Source organism: Mixophyes fleayi, assembly GCF_038048845.1.
Source record: "Mixophyes fleayi isolate aMixFle1 chromosome 12 unlocalized genomic scaffold, aMixFle1.hap1 SUPER_12_unloc_2, whole genome shotgun sequence".
NCBI lineage: Eukaryota > Metazoa > Chordata > Amphibia > Anura > Limnodynastidae > Mixophyes > Mixophyes fleayi.
The window spans coordinates 110,253-130,718 of record NW_027445896.1 but is presented as its reverse complement, the minus strand read 5'-3'; the positions used below and the strand labels follow the sequence as shown (position 1 = coordinate 130,718).

The 20,466-nt window shown below is 40.2% G+C and overlaps 2 protein-coding genes across 2 annotated transcripts in view; both read right to left on the bottom strand.

Annotated features, from left to right (window-relative positions):
* Positions 1-7,186: 7,186 nt before the first annotated feature.
* The window catches only part of LOC142112104 (uncharacterized), a 49,859-nt gene continuing 36,579 nt past the window's right edge, over positions 7,187-20,466 (bottom strand). Inside the window, exon 8 of the mRNA XM_075193943.1 lies at positions 7,187-7,791. Coding sequence (XP_075050044.1) covers positions 7,187-7,791 — 605 coding nt within the window. The remainder of the gene's footprint in view (positions 7,792-20,466) is intronic.
* Positions 7,804-17,272, bottom strand: LOC142112074 (gastrula zinc finger protein XlCGF66.1-like). Its single transcript, XM_075193918.1, has 8 exons — positions 17,154-17,272; positions 13,412-13,567; positions 10,808-10,999; positions 10,629-10,728; positions 10,406-10,503; positions 10,180-10,291; positions 7,960-8,250; positions 7,804-7,814 (listed from the first exon to the last, which is right to left on the bottom strand). The coding sequence occupies exons 2-8, from the start codon at positions 13,478-13,480 to the stop codon at positions 7,804-7,806; spliced, it is 873 nt and encodes a 290-aa protein (XP_075050019.1). The 5' UTR covers positions 13,481-13,567; positions 17,154-17,272.

Genomic DNA, 20,466 nt, shown 5'->3' with positions numbered 1-20,466 from the left:
TGTATCAGATATTAAACAACGTTGACTGTTGCTGCAAAAATTTTAAATAATATTGTGGGGAACACTACACTACGCAGTCCATAAACTTTTTGGGTGGAATTCAGACCTGTGTAGGGTTTTTTAAAAATATTGTGGTGACCCACTCCTCTACGCAGTCCACGTACATTATTGGTGCGAATCATACAAGTTCAGGGTTCTTAATTTATATTGTGGTGACCCACTCCTCTACACAGTCCAGGTACATTATTGGAGCGAATCATACAAGTTCAGGGTTTTTAATTTATATTGTGGTGACCCACTCCTCTACGCAGTCCAGGTACATTATTGGTGCGAATCATACAAGTTCAGGGTTTTTAATTTATATTGTGGTGACCCACTCCTCTACGCAGTCCAGGTACATTATTGGTGCGAATCATACAAATTCAGGGTTTTTAATTTATATTGTGGTGACCCACTCCTCTACGCAGTCCAGGTACATTATTGGTGCGAATCATACAAGTTGATGGTTTTCTTATTATATATATTGTGGTGACCCACTCCTCTACGCAGTCCAGATACATTATTGGTGCGAATCATACAAGTTCAGGGTTTTTAATTTATATTGTGGTGACCCACTCCTCTACGCAGTCCAGGTACATTATTGGTGCGAATCATACAAGTTCAGGGTTTTTAATTTATATTGTGGTGACCCACTCCTCTACGCAGTCCAGGTACATTATTGGTGCGAATCATACAAGTTCAGGGTTTTTAATTTATATTGTGGTGACCCACTCCTCTACGCAGTCCAGGTACATTATTGGAGCGAATCATACAAGTTCAGGGTTTTTAATTTATATTGTGGTGACCCACTCCTCTACGCAGTCCAGGTACATTATTGGTGCGAATCATACAAGTTCAGGGTTTTTAATTTATATTGTGGTGACCCACTCCTCTACGCAATCCAGGTACATTATTGGTGCGAATCATACAAGTTCAGGGTTTTTAATTTATATTTTGGTGACCCACTCCTCTACGCAGTCCAGGTACATTATTGGTGCGAATCATACAAGTTGATGGTTTTCTTATTATATATATTGTGGTGACCCACTCCTCTACGCAGTCCAGGTACATTATTGGTGCGAATCATACAAGTTCAGGGTTTTTAATTTATATTGTGGTGACCCACTCCTCTACGCAGTCCAGGTACATTATTGGTGCGAATCATACAAGTTCAGGGTTTTTAATTTATATTGTGGTGACCCACTCCTCTACGCAGTCCAGGTACATTATTGGAGCGAATCATACAAGTTCAGGGTTTTTAATTTATATTGTGGTGACCCACTCCTCTACGCAGTCCAGGTACATTATTGGTGCGAATCATACAAGTTCAGGGTTTTTAATTTATATTGTGGTGACCCACTCCTCTACGCAATCCAGGTACATTATTGGTGCGAATCATACAAGTTCAGGGTTTTTAATTTATATTGTGGTGACCCACTCCTCTACGCAGTCCACGTACATTATTGGTGCGAATCATACAAGTTCAGGGTTTTTAATTTATATTGTGGTGACCCACTCCTCTACACAGTCCAGGTACATTATTGGAGCGAATCATACAAGTTCAGGGTTTTTAATTTATATTGTGGTGACCCACTCCTCTACGCAGTCCAGGTACATTATTGGTGCGAATCATACAAATTCAGGGTTTTTAATTTATATTGTGGTGACCCACTCCTCTACGCAGTCCAGGTACATTATTGGTGCGAATCATACAAGTTGATGGTTTTCTTATTATATATATTGTGGTGACCCACTCCTCTACGCAGTCCAGGTACATTATTCGTGCGAATCATACAAGTTCAGGGTTTTTAATTTATATTGTGGTGACCCACTCCTCTACGCAGTCCAGGTACATTATTGGTGCGAATCATACAAGTTCAGGGTTTTTAATTTATATTGTGGTGACCCACTCCTCTACGCAGTCCAGGTACATTATTGGTGCGAATCATACAAGTTGATGGTTTTCTTATTATATATATTGTGGTGACCCACTCCTCTACGCAGTCCAGATACATTATTGGTGCGAATCATACAAGTTCAGGGTTTTTTAATTTATATTGTGGTGACCCACTCCTCTACGCAGTCCAGGTACATTATTGGTGCGAATCATACAAGTTCAGGGTTTTTAATTTATATTGTGGTGACCCACTCCTCTACGCAGTCCAGGTACATTATTGGTGCGAATCATACAAGTTCAGGGTTTTTAATTTATATTGTGGTGACCCACTCCTCTACGCAGTCCAGGTACATTATTGGAGCGAATCATACAAGTTCAGGGTTTTTAATTTATATTGTGGTGACCCACTCCTCTAAGCAGTCCAGGTACATTATTGGTGCGAATCATACAAGTTCAGGGTTTTTAATTTATATTGTGGTGACCCACTCCTCTACGCAATCCAGGTACATTATTGGTGCGAATCATACAAGTTCAGGGTTTTTAATTTATATTTTGGTGACCCACTCCTCTACGCAGTCCAGGTACATTATTGGTGCGAATCATACAAGTTGATGGTTTTCTTATTATATATATTGTGGTGACCCACTCCTCTACGCAGTCCAGGTACATTATTGGTGCGAATCATACAAGTTCAGGGTTTTTAATTAATATTGTGGTGACCCACTCCTCTACGCAGTCCAGGTACATTATTGGAGCGAATCATACAAGTTCAGGGTTTTTAATTTATATTGTGGTGACCCACTCCTCTACGCAGTCCAGGTACATTATTGGTGCGAATCATACAAGTTCAGGGTTTTTAATTTATATTGTGGTGACCCACTCCTCTACGCAGTCCAGGTACATTATTGGTGCGAATCATACAAGTTCAGGGTTTTTAATTTATATTGTGGAGACCCACTCCTCTACGCAGTCCAGGTACATTATTGGTGCGAATCATACAAGTTCAGGGTTTTTAATTTATATTGTGGTGACCCACTCCTCTACGCAGTCCAGGTACATTATTGGAGCGAATCATACAAGTTCAGGGTTTTTAATTTATATTGTGGTGACCCACTCCTCTACGCAGTCCAGGTACATTATTGGTGCGAATCATACAAGTTCAGGGTTTTTAATTTATATCGTGGTGACCCACTCCTCTACGCAGTCCAGGTACATGTTTTGGTGCGATTAAGACCAGTTGATGGTTTTCTTATTATATTGTGGGGACCACTCCACTACGCAGTCCAGAAAGATAGCTCGTTGCAACGTTTTGGACTAAGAACTATATTGTGAGGTGTTCAGAATACACGGTAAATTAGTGGAAATGCTTTTTATTGAATGTTATTGAGGTCAATAATAGCGTAGGAGTGAAAATAAGCCCAAAAAATTGATTTTTTTTAACTTTTTAGGCTTTTTTCAAAAAAAATCCGAATCTAAAACCTTAAATCCGAACCAAAACCTTTCGGCAGGTGTTATGCGAAACAAATCCGAACCCAAAACATCGAGAAAATCCGGATCCAAAACACAAAACACGAGACCTCAAAAGTCGCCCGTGCACATCCCTAGTTTTTACATAGAAATTGTATCATTTAAATGAACATTTTAATTGCAGGTCCTTTTGGAAATTCCTGCTATTGGTGTGTAGTCATAGGATATACAGTACATTGTGCACATACATATTGACGTATATGTTGCGCCTGGGAGTTCGTCTATGTATATATTATCACATTAGTGTGTTTGAAAGGTCATATTACATGTGAATTTGTGACCCTATAAATGTACGTTCTGGTATTAGGTTCGGCTGAAATGTGAAAAAACTGTCACATGTAAAAATATAGGCAGAGGCATGACCTCCGCTAACACTAAGCATGCATAAAATGCAAGTCCTTTTGTAGGGAGGATACAGGTCCTGCAGTCACATGCTAAAGTGGGAGGACCACAGTGAATATGCACTCCTTATTAAAACATCTCACCATGCAAAACAAAGTCTAATTTTCACATGCTGGTGCAATACCAAGTGCATGAGAGCTTTAAACCACATTCAGCAAGGAAATTCCAGATTCCCTTAGCCCTTACCATAGGATGAAGCAAAATTTTGCACCCCTGCAGACACATCTTGACCACTTGTACAAAAATAGCTGCAGAGCATCACAAAATTGTGCTTATCACATATTTGAAGCTTCATAATCAATCCCTAATGAGAAAGTAACAGATTACAGTATTGATTATATGAACCATCTCAAAAATTTAATTAGAGGCTATCATCATCATCATCATTTATTTATATAGCGCCACTAATTCCGCAGCGCTGTACAGATAACTCATTCACATCAGTCCCTGCCCCACTGGAGCTTACAATCTAAATTCCCTAATATAGACACACACTCACACACAGACACAGACAGAGAGAGAGACAGACAGACAGGGAGAGACTAGGGTCAAATTTGATGGCAGCCAATTAACCTACCAGTATGTTTTTGGAGTGTGGGAGGAAACCGGAGCACCCGGAGGAAACCCACGCAAACACAGGGAGACTATGAACAAACATACTTTAACATTGCCTCAGTTCCCACATGATAGCTCTAAGTAACTGACAGGATTATATATTGCTCAGTACCCTACATAACGTCAAGGTGGTCCTGTTATTACTGTGAACAGTGTGGATGATATCGAACAGAAAAAGTAGTTGCACACGAGTGAACCTTTACACTCAGACTTTCCCCAAGTATAAACCACATTTTATATATATAATTCTAAAGGAAAAAGAAAAGCACAGCGCCTGATAGTGTAGTACTTCTGGAACTATAGTCAAAAAATGAAGATTATATAGTATATGATTACTGAATAGATTCTTTAATAAGGTGTGTAACAATAGTGGTCTTCACAGGTTGTGGCTGGGTCGTGACTCCTGAGCTCAGCGTGAAAAGAGACATCAAGAGATTTTGAGACTCGATTACTACTACAGATAAGCGATTTGTTTCTGTTCTATTTGGTACACACAATACATACACGGGGTGTTTTGGTGTGGGTTATCATTCTGAAACAATATCACAGTATTTCTGCTTTCCATATATATTTTGTATATGGTGTGGAGCGTTGGACAGTACCCGGGTGCAGTATGTGAAGACCACTAATGTTACACACCTTATTAAAGAATCTATTCGGTATGCATATGTGAAGATACCGGGTTTATCTGGCCCAGTGCTACCCAGTACCTTCTAGGATTCGTATGGTCACTCAGGCAAAATGCAGTTATAAACATACAACAGTATATTTATTGTCATACAAACAACACTAGAATGTTATATACACACAGTAAATAAATGCCAGGCAGATTTACCACATTATCTGTCCCTTCCCCAATATCTTAAGGAGATATAGTCACCTGCTGTCCAGACTTCACGACCCATGGATTTCTATCAGCTGCATATATAGAGACTAGTTTGAAAACGACAATCCAAAACTAGATGCACCTTCATGAATGAAATCCCACACTGAACCCCCTTCCCCCTCTCGAGTTGTTCCTTATATCACAGGTCTAATTTCCACAGTCTTTCCCCTCCCTGGGCAAACCCTGGGTCTATTCTTCTTAACCATTGGCCAGTGCAGGACTAGGGGGTTTAGACAGGGCAGTGAAGATGAGATGTCCTTTCACAGAAGCCCCCTGCTGGGATGCAGACAGAACGTCTGGACTAGTCCTAAGGAGAACAATTGATGCTTAATTGGCTTCCCCTACTTCCAAGGATAAGGTAGCAGTGAGCCCCTCCTAAAATTAACCCCTTACACTACTTTGTGATGTCACAGCGTCACCAGCTATTCCATGCTTCCTGTAGAGGAAGGAGGGGGGAGAATGAATGCAGCTCCAGCCCTCTCACCTGTATCCTAGACACCACCTGATCTTTACCCATAACCCTCCTGGCTTCAGTTTAAGGACAATGAATAACATTACTTCAAGTCATCAATATATAATACACAATATACATATTTACATTGAATTACAATGTCCCCTTAACCACATGTAATTGGACAATGCAGTTGTAGTCTGATGAGCTGGGGAAACAAAAGAAGGGCTATACAAAGTATTTGCTATAATTCACATATCACACTCGTTTTGTCACAGCATATACTATATATCCTTTATTTATATATATATATATATATATATATATATATATACACACACACACACAAGTTAACCCGTGCATGATACTCATGCATTCTAGTCAAATCAAGCTACTTAAGGTGTTAAAAAGGTTCTTGTCATGCATTTGGGCCATAGCCCAGGCCTCAACCACCAACCACTCCCCACTGTCACTTCTCCTTCAAGAAATATATATATATTTTTTTTAAATCTTTATAAACACTTTTAACAATTAACAAATTAAATTAACAAATTAAAAACATCTTAGTATGCCAAATTTCAGCCCTTTCTGAATTTTTTTTTCCACACACACTAAGAATTTAGTAGGTCAGTGTATAACTCCGCCCAGCAGGTGGCGCTGCAGCTTGGTTTTATTATTTCCACACACAGACAGACTAACACACGCCACTAGACATTTATATTATAGATATATATATTGCAATATGTGGAACTAACATTCCCTGTTTTTAATATAGAACAGTACTTGATATAGCATTAATTATGTGTTTGGAGAGTGCAGAGTATCCCTGTTTTCTTGTCTATACAATGTGGGCAACCCCCTCTTGCACCCCAGTCTGTACATAGTGAGTGCAGAGGACCTATGTCTGTTTTTGTTTATACAATGTAAGTCCCATGACTCTTGCACCCCATTCTTTACATTAATTAATTCCAACTTGTGTCAGGTGAGTCCCAGGTCTCCCATGGCTGCTAGTGCTAGGGAAAGACTTGCCTTTAAAAGCTGTGTGCAGGTAAGCCTTAAGCCCAGATAAAATAGCATAGCATTTGATCATGTTAGGACTGACCAGAATGGGAAGACTTTGGTGTGAGTTGGTCAGCTTAAACATATATTGCAATATGTGGAACTAACATTCCCTGTTTTTAATATAGAACAGTACTTGATATAGCATTAATTATGTGTTTGGAGAGTGCAGAGTATCCCTGTTTTCTTGTCTATACAATGTGGGCAACCCCCTCTTGCACCCCAGTCTGTACATGGTGAGTGCAGAGGACCTATGTCTGTTTTTATTTTTATATATATATATATATATATATATATGCCTATTTTAACATTAAAATGGTTTCTTGCCTGTGTGAGATCTCTGATGTAGAACAAGGCTTGATTTATATCGAAAGCATTTCCCACACTCAGAACATGGAAATGGTTTCTGACCTGTGTGAGTTCTCTGATGTTCAACAAGTCTTGATTTCTGTGTGAAAGATTTCCCACACTCAGAACATGGAAATGGTTTCTCACCTGTGTGAGTTGTCTGATGTTCAACAAGTCTTGATTTCTGTGTGAAAGATTTCCCACACTCAGAACATGGAAATGGTTTCTCACCTGTGTGAGTTCTCTGATGTCTAATGAGTTCTGATTTCTGTGAGAAACATTTTCCACACTCAGAACATGGAAATGGTTTCTCACCTATATGAGTTCTCTGATGTTTGGCGAGTCTTGATTTCTGTGGGAAACATTTTCCACACTCAGAACATGGAAATGGTTTCTCACCTGTGTGAATTCTTAGATGTCTCCTAAGACTTGATTTGTCCGTAAACCATTTCCCACATTCAGAACATGAAAATGGTTTCTCACCTGTGTGAGTTCTCTGATGTCTAATGAGTTCTGATTTCTGTGAGAAACATTTTCCACACTCAGAACATGGAAATGGTTTCTCACCTGTGTGACTTCCTAGATGTCTCCTAAGACTTGATTTTTCCGTAAACCATTTCCCACATTCAGAACATGAAAATGGTTTCTCACCTGTGTGAGTTCTCTGATGTCTAATGAGTTCTGATTTGTGTGCAAAACATTTTCCACACTCAGAACATGGATGTGGTTTCAAACCCGAGTGGGTTCTCTGATGATTATGAAGAGATAATTTAACTGTAATGCATTTCCTGCCCTCAGAACATGGAAAGATCGTATCATTTGTGTGAGATGTATTAACATCTATGTTTGCATGAGAACATTCCGCATGACTAAAGGGCTCAGATGATTTATCTGCACTGTGAATTGAATGTATATTTAGGGCAACAGGGTTTTCTCCTGGATAATCTTGTGTGATGTTATCTTCTATTTTAAAATCTGTAGATAAAAGAAGTTGTCCCTCAGAGATATTCCTGCGTTTGCATTCATCTGCTGGAAATAAAATAAATATATGGAGTTGCAGATTATATTGCCTAACATTTTCAAACCAAGAGCAAGTCTGTTTACTTTCAAATTGCAAACTACAAACACTTTATTAGAATTATAAAATCACATAATCAAGCACATTGCATAGATCCAGCCACAATTCAAGCCAAATCGCAGACTTTGGTAAGTAACAATTCCCAAGCAACTGCCCTGCCAGCATCATAGGACAGGAAGCCTCATTAGCCAGTGATATTGTTCAACTAGACACTGCCTGCAAAAACTGGAGAGCATCGGGACAGAGTACGAGAAGGGAGCAGGGCACAGATGGGCAACAGTACAAACTGGAAGAAAGCATAAGAGCAAAACAGGGCACAGGAACAGATTAGCAAATGAAGAGCAACAGTAAAGTGTATCCAAGCACAACTGGGAGGGGAGCTATTGTGGAATGACGGGTGTGTGGTTATAGTGCGGTTATAGTTCTGTATCTCCAGGAAGGTGGAGTATGCGTGAAGTGTATGTTATAATGATGTGTGTGTTATCATCTGGGAATCAACTGGTATTTTACTTTAGTATTACAGTGTTAATACAGCAAATTGATCAATTATTCATGGATTATCACAAGGGGAAATTAATGGGTAACATCACATACACAGAGAGGATTATGGGTATCATCACAGGAGGTAGTGTACAGGAGGTTCATGGATTGACATCCCAGGAAATACACCGGACAGTGTGAGGAGTAAGATCTCTGGACTGGTAGCACACAATGATATGATGTGAGGACGAGAGTGGGTGTCCAATAGGGGCTGATGGTTCCTGACTCTCCTGCTGGGCAGATATATTTTACTCATTATTTTGTACTGAAAGATGAGGGTGTAGAATAAATGAGAGCTCATCATCAGAGCTAAACACATTATGGAGTCTGTTCCAGGGCTCTCTGCTGCTACAGTTAAACGTGTGGGAGAATGTGGCCTCAAAGAGGCTGACTAATAGACATAAAGACGTTGCATGGATGGCTCTCAGGACATTCAGGGACCCCCAGAAACCTGCGCAGATATGTTCACGGCCCCTTCTGCATAACCTGAAGGGAAACAGCTCAGCATATTTTTTGGGAATGCTCCACTGCACAGCCAGTGTTGGATGCCTTGGAACACGAAATTTAAGGATAGTGTGCACAGGACTTGCCTTTCATACCATTTTGTAATTTATGGATTATTTCCTGGGACCCACACTATTGGGGCAATCCAGAAGCCCTGGCACCTTATGAACTGCTTTAAGAACGCTATTTGGCTTGCCAGGAATCGCCTTATTTTAAAAAGGGAAAAGAGGACTATCCAGGACTGTGGCAGGCTGATCTACAGCCTACTAAGAGACTATAACACCATTGACAGCCCTGAGGAAGATGATTGATTGTTGTCTCCCTCTTCTCCTCCCCCCCCCCCATGTGTATGTTTTGTCAATAAAGCTTTCAGCTTGTGTCTGCCCCTCCCTTATCCCCTTCAACCCATTCCACCATCACTGTTTGAAGTTTTGTTGAGATGTCTTGCCTTCATTTATGCACACTCCCCTAAATTTGTGTCTGTCCTCAATAAAGCTTCGGGCTTGTGATCCCCCCTCACCTACCATCCGCTCACAACCACTGTTTATTTGAAACTGTCATGTTGTTTAAGTTTTGCATGGTTAGTGCAGTACTTGATGTATTGTGTAGGATATCATATCTTGTATTGTACTAAAAAGGATAAATGAACATGTTTCATGGCGTATTGTGCTTTCAGCTGTGCTGTGACTAGAACACTTGAATGTAATCTATTGTATGTATTTTGTACCTTTATTGCAAAAAAAATCTTTATTTTGTATAAAAAATAAATGATTGTTGTAGTGACTGAATAAGGAGAATATGACTCTCTTATGTAATAAGTGTTTATTACTCACCTGTGCTGATATCTGTAGGGATTTCCTCCTCCTTACAATGCTGATCACCCCTCACACACGTCTCTCTTTTTCCTTCCATCATTTCTACTTTAATGTCAGTGAGGACTTCATCCTAAATAGTCCAGAAAACAATAAAAAATATCATAATTAATAATATCTGATTTAATCATTTGAGATGAACAATTTGGTGTGTTGGTATTTGGGGGGACCCTAAAATGTCATCTACCTTATACTCCTGTGAGATACTGTGATTTTCTTTGGTACTATCCTGTGAATAAAGAGGACGGAGATATCTCTCTGGGGTATTTCTGTTATTGGATCCACCTGTAGGAGACACGGAGTGACTGATTACATTGCTTACATGTGATTATAAGTTTGTGTCTGTACATGGTGGCCTTCAAAACGTCTCTCCACGTTACCATAAATTTTCATTTATGGTCTCCTCTTACCCAGTGATGTGAGGATCTGGTGATTCTCCATCCTCACGTCCTCGTACAGATCCTTGGACTCTTTTAAACTCTCAAACTCCTCAGGACACTTTATAGGAACCTAACATACACAATGACACAGTCATCATCCAGACACATCCCCTAATGATACTATATTATGTCCCATTCCCAGTATTCACCTCTCCAGTCAACGGCTGGATTAATGTTTTGGTCAATTCCAGGATCTTCTGGTCATTGTCTCCCTCATGTATCAGTGAGTGAGATTCAGGCACTGTGATGGGGCTCTGGGTCCTGCTCAATCCTCCTGACACACAGGGGCGGCTCCTGGGTGTCACACCCTCACCAGATCTCTTCATCACTACAGTACAATCCTGTGTATTGAGGCATCAGTAAAAAGGTAAATGAAGCCTAATGTATTTTGTTGGGTTTTTTTTTTAGGGATTAATTGTAGAAAATACACAGTATTTTGTACAATTATCTTACAAATACAATCCTTATCCTATAACAGTTTCCTATATTCCACAAAGTGGAGTGTATATAGCAGTTAAAGCTCAACATGACATCATCAGTGTGCCCACCTAGTCCTCTATCTACAGCCGGCCTCCATGGATGTGTCATCTGCTCTAAACAAATTAGTGCAAACAGTAAGATGACTATACAGTGTGGGATGTAGTAGACAGAGGACTCAGAATGGCTGACCTATGGCAGATAGTAGGAGAGACGAGTACTATATACACTCCAATAAACAGTGCATATAGGAAAGAGTTATAGATGGGACAGGGGTTGTATTTCTAAAATAAGTTCTTCTCTAATTTGCACATTTGGTTTTTTTATTATTATTTTTTAGCATAAACTATTACAAACATTACAACCTATGAACTGGCTACAAAATACAATTCCAAGAAAGTAAAATGCATTGCATACGACACATTGAAAGTATTTTGAGCATTAGATACGCAAATTATAAATTAGAACATACAAGCTTACAAATATACATATGGAACATGTAATTATTAATAGTCAATGCCTAGTGCCATGTGTCATGGGTGCCTACGGGGTCAACAATCCACACTTAGGGCTAGATTTACTAAGCTGCGGGTTTGAAAAAGTAGAGATGTTGCCTATAGCAACCAATCAGATCCTAGCTTTCATTTATTTAGCACCTTCTACAAAATGACAGCTACAATCTGATTAGTTGCTATAGGCAACATCCCCACTTTTTCAAACCCGCAGCTTAGTAAATCTAGCCCTTAGTCTACTCACTGAAGCTAAAGCATACGTAGAGTCAGTCCATCTGCTCCCCATATTTTTACATTTTGGTATGGCTTTCCTGCGAGTATATACAAATGTCTTGTGTCCTATTCTTTCTTTGACCAACTTAATCCAGTTTTGAATTTTCAGACGACTCGATGCCAACCTTAACCTTGCTATGTAAACCGTGGCTACCATGCATAAATTCAGTATATATTGTGGTGTCACTCTATTTGGTATATTTTTTTACTTTTAACCTAAAGATGCATGTGGCCGGAGATAGATTGTCACACCTGATTTATTGATGCACCTGAGAATTTTTACCCAGAAGTTTTTAATTTTTGGACATTTCCAAAGCATATCTTATTTCCATACGATATGCCCTATGTCAAATATACACCTGCATTTGCTGATATTTCAACAATAGAGTGAAGTTGGTAGCAGGGACTGCTCAGAATAATCCCCCAGACTTCATCATCAAATTGGGCCTAATTTGTCTCTTGGCTGTATTAAATCACTGGTATTCGATCCACTTAATATATAGGAGTAAATGAATGAGGCGAGTCTTCTGCAACTAAGAGGCTGAAGTCACTTTTTAATGGGGGCCTCCACAAGGTTTGGGAACCCGTTTTCAAACTGTTCCCTATTTTGTACATTTATTTTTTTTAACTTAAAAGGTTTTTATTGAGTCTTTAAAAGAACATGAAACAAATAAAGGAGTGAATACTGGTTACATTCAAAAAAAAGAGTAGAATAAAATGAACAATCAACACTGCCGACATACATACGTCAACAATAAAATAAAAAAATAAAAATATACTAACACACCTTATAAAACATAATACTTATGACAAAGACAACTAGAGGGGGGGGGGGCAGAGACAGGTATAGAGACACTCAGATTATAACACGTGAACCTTAGGATCTGACAATAATGCACATCTCAGAGAACCCGCATCAGGATTTCAGAGTCGATGTTCCGTAAAATAGTCATACCACAAAAAAACATTTAATCAGCGGGGAGGCCACAGCTGTAGAGTATTTAAAACCAATAGTTTCCAGATCGCGATTCTCAACCGGGGACAGGAAAAATCGGTCCCAAGTTGAGATGCCGCCTCCGTGGCTAGCAGGAGAGAGGGACAATAATAAACCAGGGGGGATCGGTCTCAGCACCGGTGGCTGTAAGGGGAAGGTTTGTATCCAGTGTCTAATTTGAAGATACTTATAGAAGTCACGGGCTGGAATATCACATTTGACTATATTTGACTCTGTTTGTACATTTTAAAAAAAAAAGTCCAGGAAAGTGGAAATCATCCCAATTGTAATATTTAGTAACACCTAAAATACTGCAAAAAGCTGTAAATCCAATGCAGTATATCCCAACTTTTGTGAAGATTGAGGGACTGATACTTTTATCTGAGACAGTCTTCCTGCTGCTTATTTACATCTGGGCAGATGAGAAGACAGTCATGTCCCTGTTTTATTAATAGCAAGAAGAATGATGTCACTGTGACATTCCCAGAATCCCTCACCTCTCCAGTCAGCAGGTAGATGATCTCCAGGGTGAGATTTAATATCCTCTCACTCTTGTCCTTGTCCATCCTCAGGGAATCAGTGATTGACACAGAACAGGTTTCACCTTCACTTGACTTCTAGTAAAATTCTCTGGTTCCTCACAGCTGAATGGTCTAGGAATAAATCTAATATTCATTATAAACATCACAAAGTGCACATGTAACTTATTAAATATGAAACACTGAGGGTCTTGTGTACAGTTGGGAATAAAATACACATTTCCGTAGAGCGCTACAAATGCATAAGTCCCTATGTAGAGTGAGATGCATCCTACACTTACTGCCCTGTACACTTAGAGAGGGGAAGGGGCAGGGCAAGCATAGGTCACGTACAGTAAGGGCGTATCCCATAATTTGCATGGCATGTAGAGGTGGAAACACCATCAGATAAGCCTGTCTGTTGAGGGTGCCTGACCCCTAGAGCAAGATACAAGTGTGTAAAAATGTAAAAAAAAAAACACACTAGGCTGATAGCGGGAATATCAGGGGGACACCCATGTGATCCCCCCAAAAAAGACAGTACCAACCAACCCTAGCCATTCAGCACAGATTGAACCCAATGGGCTTTGTCTTTAATAAAAAGAAGTGTCATTTTAAAAAAGTGCCGGTAATTGGCAGTTCTACGGAACCGCCGCATAGTATTTATACCCCCAAGCCTCTTTATGCTAAACTAGTAGATCAAGGTCAAATCTGCAAAATGATCAAGGTCACATCTGCAAAATGTTATAACATTGGCCTAATGTTGTAATAGGTGTTGAGTTTGTTGTGCTTCCTATGGCTTTTCATCACTGATTGGCCCCTATCACCCTGGGGACTTTATCGATCTACATCACTCTTCCATCTTCAAGTTGTAAACATTTTTATAAATATTTGCTATTTGTCTTCCCTTTGGCTGACTTGTGACTTCCCATTTCTCTCTACCTCTCCCCTGATAACATACCTTGCCAACTAGTATTGTCGTCCTGACTTTCCTTTGCTCCCTTCCTTACTTGTAATGTTTGCTACTGCACCCCCAACACTCTTCAGTGGCCATAAGCTCCTTCTTGCATGAGACATTAATGCTAGTGTGTGTGCCTACTGTTCAAATTGAACTAGTCACCATTTCTCATTAAGATGTTTAACCACATTGGGCCTACTCTTAAAAGAAAAAAAACAAACAGTTATCACCCTTATAAAACTTCTACGATAAGGCGAACATATTAGCAATGTATTGTACCACTTGCTATATATATTTATTCTCTGGTTTTACGCCATCATTCCCTCAATAAACATTTTAATAAACAAACAAAAGACAACAACAACAACAGAAAACAACAACAACAGAAAGCTATTTAAGAGCACCAGACCAAGAACAGATACAGTTGCCTCCTCTAAATACAGATGGGAGATGAGTCATAGAATGTGGGTGGTGTTTTGGAACCCCCCTAAAAAAATGGAGGTGCTGATGTTTACATTCTTTTCCTAAATTCTTGTTTCAAGTGTTTATAGGTCTTTTGTTCCTATAGCTCTTTTACAGCTTTTAGGTCTACTTAAGCTCTTTGGCTTGGTTTAATAGCTCTTATTACCTTTACTATTATATTATCTAAATGCTGATGTTGGATGTTTTTATTTTCACTTATACACAGTCAGCTCTACCTGATTGGGGCCAGAACTGATGAGGTTCAGGGCACTGCGGAATTAGTGGCGTTATATAAATAAATAGATGATGATGATAGACAAGTTAACCCGTGCATGATACTCATGCATTCTAGTCAAATCAAGCTACTTAAGGTGTTAAAAAGGTTCTTGTCATGCATTTGGGGCTAGGCCAGGCCTCCTCAGGGGAAGAGCGTTACTTCCCGACGTAAGCGCCCTTTTTTAACGTGGTTTTGTCCACATGTCTCCACCTCATCATTCTTCTCCATCACCTCATCCTTCATCTTCATCGCCACATCCTTAATCTCCATCGTCTTACTGTTCTAAAACCTCTCGATACACAACGTTTCTGCTAAACACCATATCGCTGTGCTCAATCAGTCTTCCTTGAAGGGCAGTATTCATAACCTGCACTTTCACATCACTGCTTCTCCATACTCGTGAAAATGCGACATACAATTGTCCATGACCAAACACAGGCTCTGGTAAATAAATACCCACACGGTCAAGAGTTTGAGCCCTCAACTGGTAAATTTAGCCTTTACTACCCCTCCCACAGAGGGAAGGGGGGATGATAGAAGTTAACTGGCTTCACTATTATCATTTTTTTGTCAAATAATGTCAGTATACCAAATTTCAGGTCAATTGGATGAGCCCTTTCAGAGAAAATAGTTTTTTCCACACACACACACACGCCGCTAGGCTTATATATATTAGATGATGATGTGTGGTATAAATGTGGTGGATAATAGTAGCTATCTAACCAGTGGGAAAAACAATAAAATAGTAGTGGAAATAGGGTGCAGACTATATGGTTATATATGTGTGGCTAGGTATTGTGAACTACAGCTATAGTGCCAGTGGGGTGAGGCTGTTGTCTGTAGGCTGAGCTCCCCCACTGTGTAGGGCATCTGTGTTTGTTAAAATAAAAACATCCAATATCAACTTTTACACAATCTAATAGTAAATACAGTAACAGCCACTACTCCGGGAAAAAGGGCTGTAAACACTTGAAACAATACCTTAGAGCAGTGGATCCCAAACTTTCTCAGTTCGAGGCACCCCTAGGGTCTCAATAATTTATTCAAGGCACCCCTAGGCCAAAATAATTACCAAGTAGTCCCCCGCTTTGCTTACCACCGGCCCTGGCACCCCTGTGAGATCGCTCTGGCACCCCAGGGAGCCGTGGCACACAGTTTGGGAACCACTGCCTTAGAGAAAGACCTTTAACATCACCACTTCCATCTTTATTTTAGGGATCCAAAACACCACTCACATTCTGTCACATCCCCATCTGCTTCTTCAGCTGGACAAACAAGGAGTTATCCATAGAACTAATACACCAAGAGCCAACTAAAGGAATCTCATCAACCACTTCACTCCATAAATAAGTGGATTAATCCACTGAGCAACACACAAATGGCTGTATTGGGAAATATAGGTGTTCTTTTAATAAACTATATATATTTTTTATCTTTGGTCAGTAAATGTCTATTTTAGTTTATGGTGAAACAAATGTCTTAGATGGATTATTCGTTTGTTGATTTATATGCTTTTTAAGCCTTAATAGACAGTAAATGTGATTGTGTTTGTTGAATACGGTCCAATACAACCTTGTAACTATAGCGAGGTGTTCTTTAATCTGTTAATGTTACAGTTTTGGTAGGGGTGGGGGTGGCAATTTAAACCTGTGGATACTAGCAGCTTGTTTTTGGTCCCTTTTAAATGTTAAACACATTAACCTAGCGCAGTGATGACTAACCTGTGACACTACAGGTGTTGTGAAACTACAAGCCCCAGCATGCTTTGCCAGTAGATAACTAGCTGATAGCAGGCAAAGCATGCTGGGGCTTGTAGTTTCACAACACCTGGAGAGTCACAGGTTAGACCACCACTGACCTAGCGCCTCCCTTCCAGTAGTAAATGAATAGTTATAGTGATTGGGGCGTCATAGTGAACCTAATATAGATTAATGTGCTAATCTGAGTAGGATCTTTCTTTAGCGTTCACTTCAAGCAAAGGAGAAACCGCTAGTGACTAATATATTATTACAGTTCAATATTACCTCCGCCTTGTACAGGGCCCGGATGTAGTCCTTGTGTGACCACGCCCCCTGTGCAGCTACACTGTTTCTATATGTAACGCCAATACTGTGTCTAGCAGGCAACGGGAAAATGGCCGGCGCTGCTCTGCACAATAGAGTAATAATAACATTTTTTTTTTTAATCGTGATTACAATGCTAAATTAAAACCCCTTCACCTCTCTCCCACCTAGTCCATTTTCACTTGCCAGTAGAGACGTAAGAAGGATGATTTGTAACAGCTTAATCAGTGGTATAAAGAGTTTCTATTACTGTATTGTCCCCAGTGCAGGGCAGCGCGGTCATTTTCTCGTAGTCTCCCAGACACTGTCGGTCTTAAAGCTATATGTCCGCCACTGACATCCACTACACAGGGGGCGTGGTCACATGCTCCCTCAGACGCCATCTTACAACCTGGCGAGTTACATCCGAACCCTGTACAAGGCGGAGTTGATATCTCCCTGGACAGCGGGAATGGCCTCCATAGTGTGACCCAAAGTTTTATGGGCAGCTTCCCGGCGATCAGGACTTCATACATGTGGTGTGAGCTCCCGCATCAGCTGCTGCATAATCCTCATTGGGCTCCGTGCTGCAGTCAGCAGAAGGCTGTTAGTAATAGCAGAGCTGGTTATTAGAATGGCAGAGCTGTGAGAGACTCAATACCCAGATTAGTTACACCCCATACACACACCATGACTCGCCCACAACCCCCCTCCCCCCTACTATCACCTCCTACCCAACCACCCCCTCCCTGCCCCTACACATACCTTGTCTAGTGCTGGAGAATAGCTCCCTACACCCTACTACACAGGGCCATCTTTTCAATTGGGCACGATGGGCAGCTGCTCGGGGGCCCCACGGGCAAGGGGGCCCCATAGGCACGACTCTTAATTAGAATAAATAATCCTGCAAAAGAAAAAAAACCTGCAAAAAAAACCTACAAGGGTCACTGAGCAAGTACATCTATCTCTATCTCTATATATCTATATCTGTATACATCTATATATCTATATCTAGGGGCCCCGGTGCACTGCTTTGCCTGGGGCCCATAATGTTGTTAAGATGGCCCTGCTACTACACCCAACAAGAGTTCCCATTCACCTCTGTGCCCTCCTGTTACCTCCGTCACCTTTACCCATTTTCTCTACGCCCCTTCAAGGCCATCTATTCCTTTACTCAAATTCACAGCTGCCTACACCACCCACATTGACCACAGACCAGACTTCCCCCCTTCATCCTAAGACCCTCTTACTGCAATGTACATATCAGGCCCCTTCAAACCTTTATCGCAGCCATTACTCCCCCTCCCCCTTCCACCTCTTTACATATCATATAGACCAGGCCTGTCCAACCTGCGGCCCTCCAGGTGTTGTGAAACTACAAGCCCCAGCATGCTTTGCCAGTAGACAACCAGTTGATATCTGGAAGGGCATGCTGGAACTTGTAGTTTCACAACACCTGGAGGGCCGCAGGTTGGACAGGCCTGATATAGACTATTAGCTTATTTCCCCCCAAGACACCAGCACCTCCATTCCCACCCTACATTTCAGCACCCCATCACTCCCCCGCAGGCACAGCCAGTGTGTCCCAATTGTTACAGTCTAACTGTGTACTGCTGGAAAAGCCCCCAGTGGTTATTCCTCAGGCCAAATACTAGACTCAACCATCACCAATCATGAGATCCACATTCATAAACGCATTCACATACAAGCACAGTTCAAGGACAGCGTGATCTATGTCTGCCCATTCCACTATATTTTGTCCACCCATTTGTAATTGTCACCACTTAGACCCCATTCCATCGCAGGTACAGCATAGAGTCTACTGCCCATGTTACTGTCACATTCCCAGTCTCCCTCTTACACTCAATATGCAGGGACAGCTCTCTCGCAACGTACTAAGACCAGGGGGTATATTAATGAATCAGCGTTATCCATGTTTTTTTTAGAACATCAGATTTATTAACGACAAAGTCCACCAGGTTTTGTCTTTCATAAAATTTCCGTTAACTAAATATACCCCCAGGATTCCCTTCCACAATCATGCAAACTGGCGCCATTTGTTTGCATTATACAGTACATTTATAACACACTATGTAGCCCATTATATAAATAATGAAAGCAAATCAAGATGCACTAATACTATTTTTTTTAAAAGAATATTGCTTTATTGGTATGCTTGAAAATGATTTTCATTTTTTGTGTGTGAGTAACGTTATTAAAACCAGCCAAATAAAATCCAGAAATATTAAAAAGTTAGTAAAATGTGTTTATAAACTGCAGTTAAAGCAAATTGCAGTATATATTGTTACTTGAGTTTATAATTATGCTTTTATTTCAATCACTTTCTTTCTCTTAAGAGTCCTCGAGATTAAATAGCTCTGGTTTGCACTATAGCTATTGATAGTCTGTTGTACTTCTGTGTATATGATTACACCCCCTTGTGTGAACCATTTCTTTCCTCCTAAAATACAGAATTTTATGCACACATTAGTGGTCCTATAATAACTAAATACCTTATATCTTAAAGGAAAACTACATTATATATTATTTGGCCTGCTAGATATTGGTAGTGAGTATAACACCAATATAACACCAATATTATGTGGTTCTTATTTACCATATAATAAGTATTTACCTCATTCACACATTGGGCTAGATTTACTAAGCTGCGGGTGTGAAAAAGTGGAGATGTTGCCTATAGCAACCAATCAGATTCTATCTTTCATTTATTTAGTGCTTTCTACAAAATGACAGCTAGAATCTGATTGGTTTCTATAGGCAACATCCCCACAGCTTAGTAAATCTAGCCCATTGTGTTTTGTATTGAATGTTTTCGTTGGTTACAATGTTATCCCTCTGTTCGTATACGGAGCAAACTGCGTTTACGTAAAAATGAAATCTAACACCAACATTTACACAATCTAATAGTAAAGACAGTGAGATCTAGTAAACTGAGAAAAAGAGCTTAAGTAGACATAAGTGCCGTAAATGCAAAAGGGCTATAGAACAATAGAGCCATAACCGCTTGAAACAAGAACATACAACAAGAAGTTAAACATCAGCATTTCCATCTTTTTTTGGGGGGGATACAAAATAACACCCACATTCTGTGACTCCTTTCCCATCTGCTTCTCCAACATGATAAACTACTTCATCATCATCACCATTTATTTATATAGCGCCACTGATTCCGCAGCGCTGTACAGAGAACTCTTTTACATCAGTCCCTGCCCCATTAGAGTTTACGGTCTAAATTCCCTAACATGCACACACAGACAAACCAAGAGACTAGGGT

Coding starts and splice junctions, on each gene's coding strand:
- LOC142112074 (XM_075193918.1), bottom strand. CDS start 13,480: ATGGACAAGGACAAGAGTGAGAGGATATTAAATCTCACCCTGGAGATC. Junction 10,504..10,628: donor CCAGATCCTCACATCACTGG/GTAAGAGGAGAC, acceptor TGTCTCCTACAG/GTGGATCCAATAACAGAAAT. Junction 8,251..10,179: donor CCCTACAGATATCAGCACAG/GTGAGTAATAAA, acceptor TATTTCCAGCAG/ATGAATGCAAACGCAGGAAT.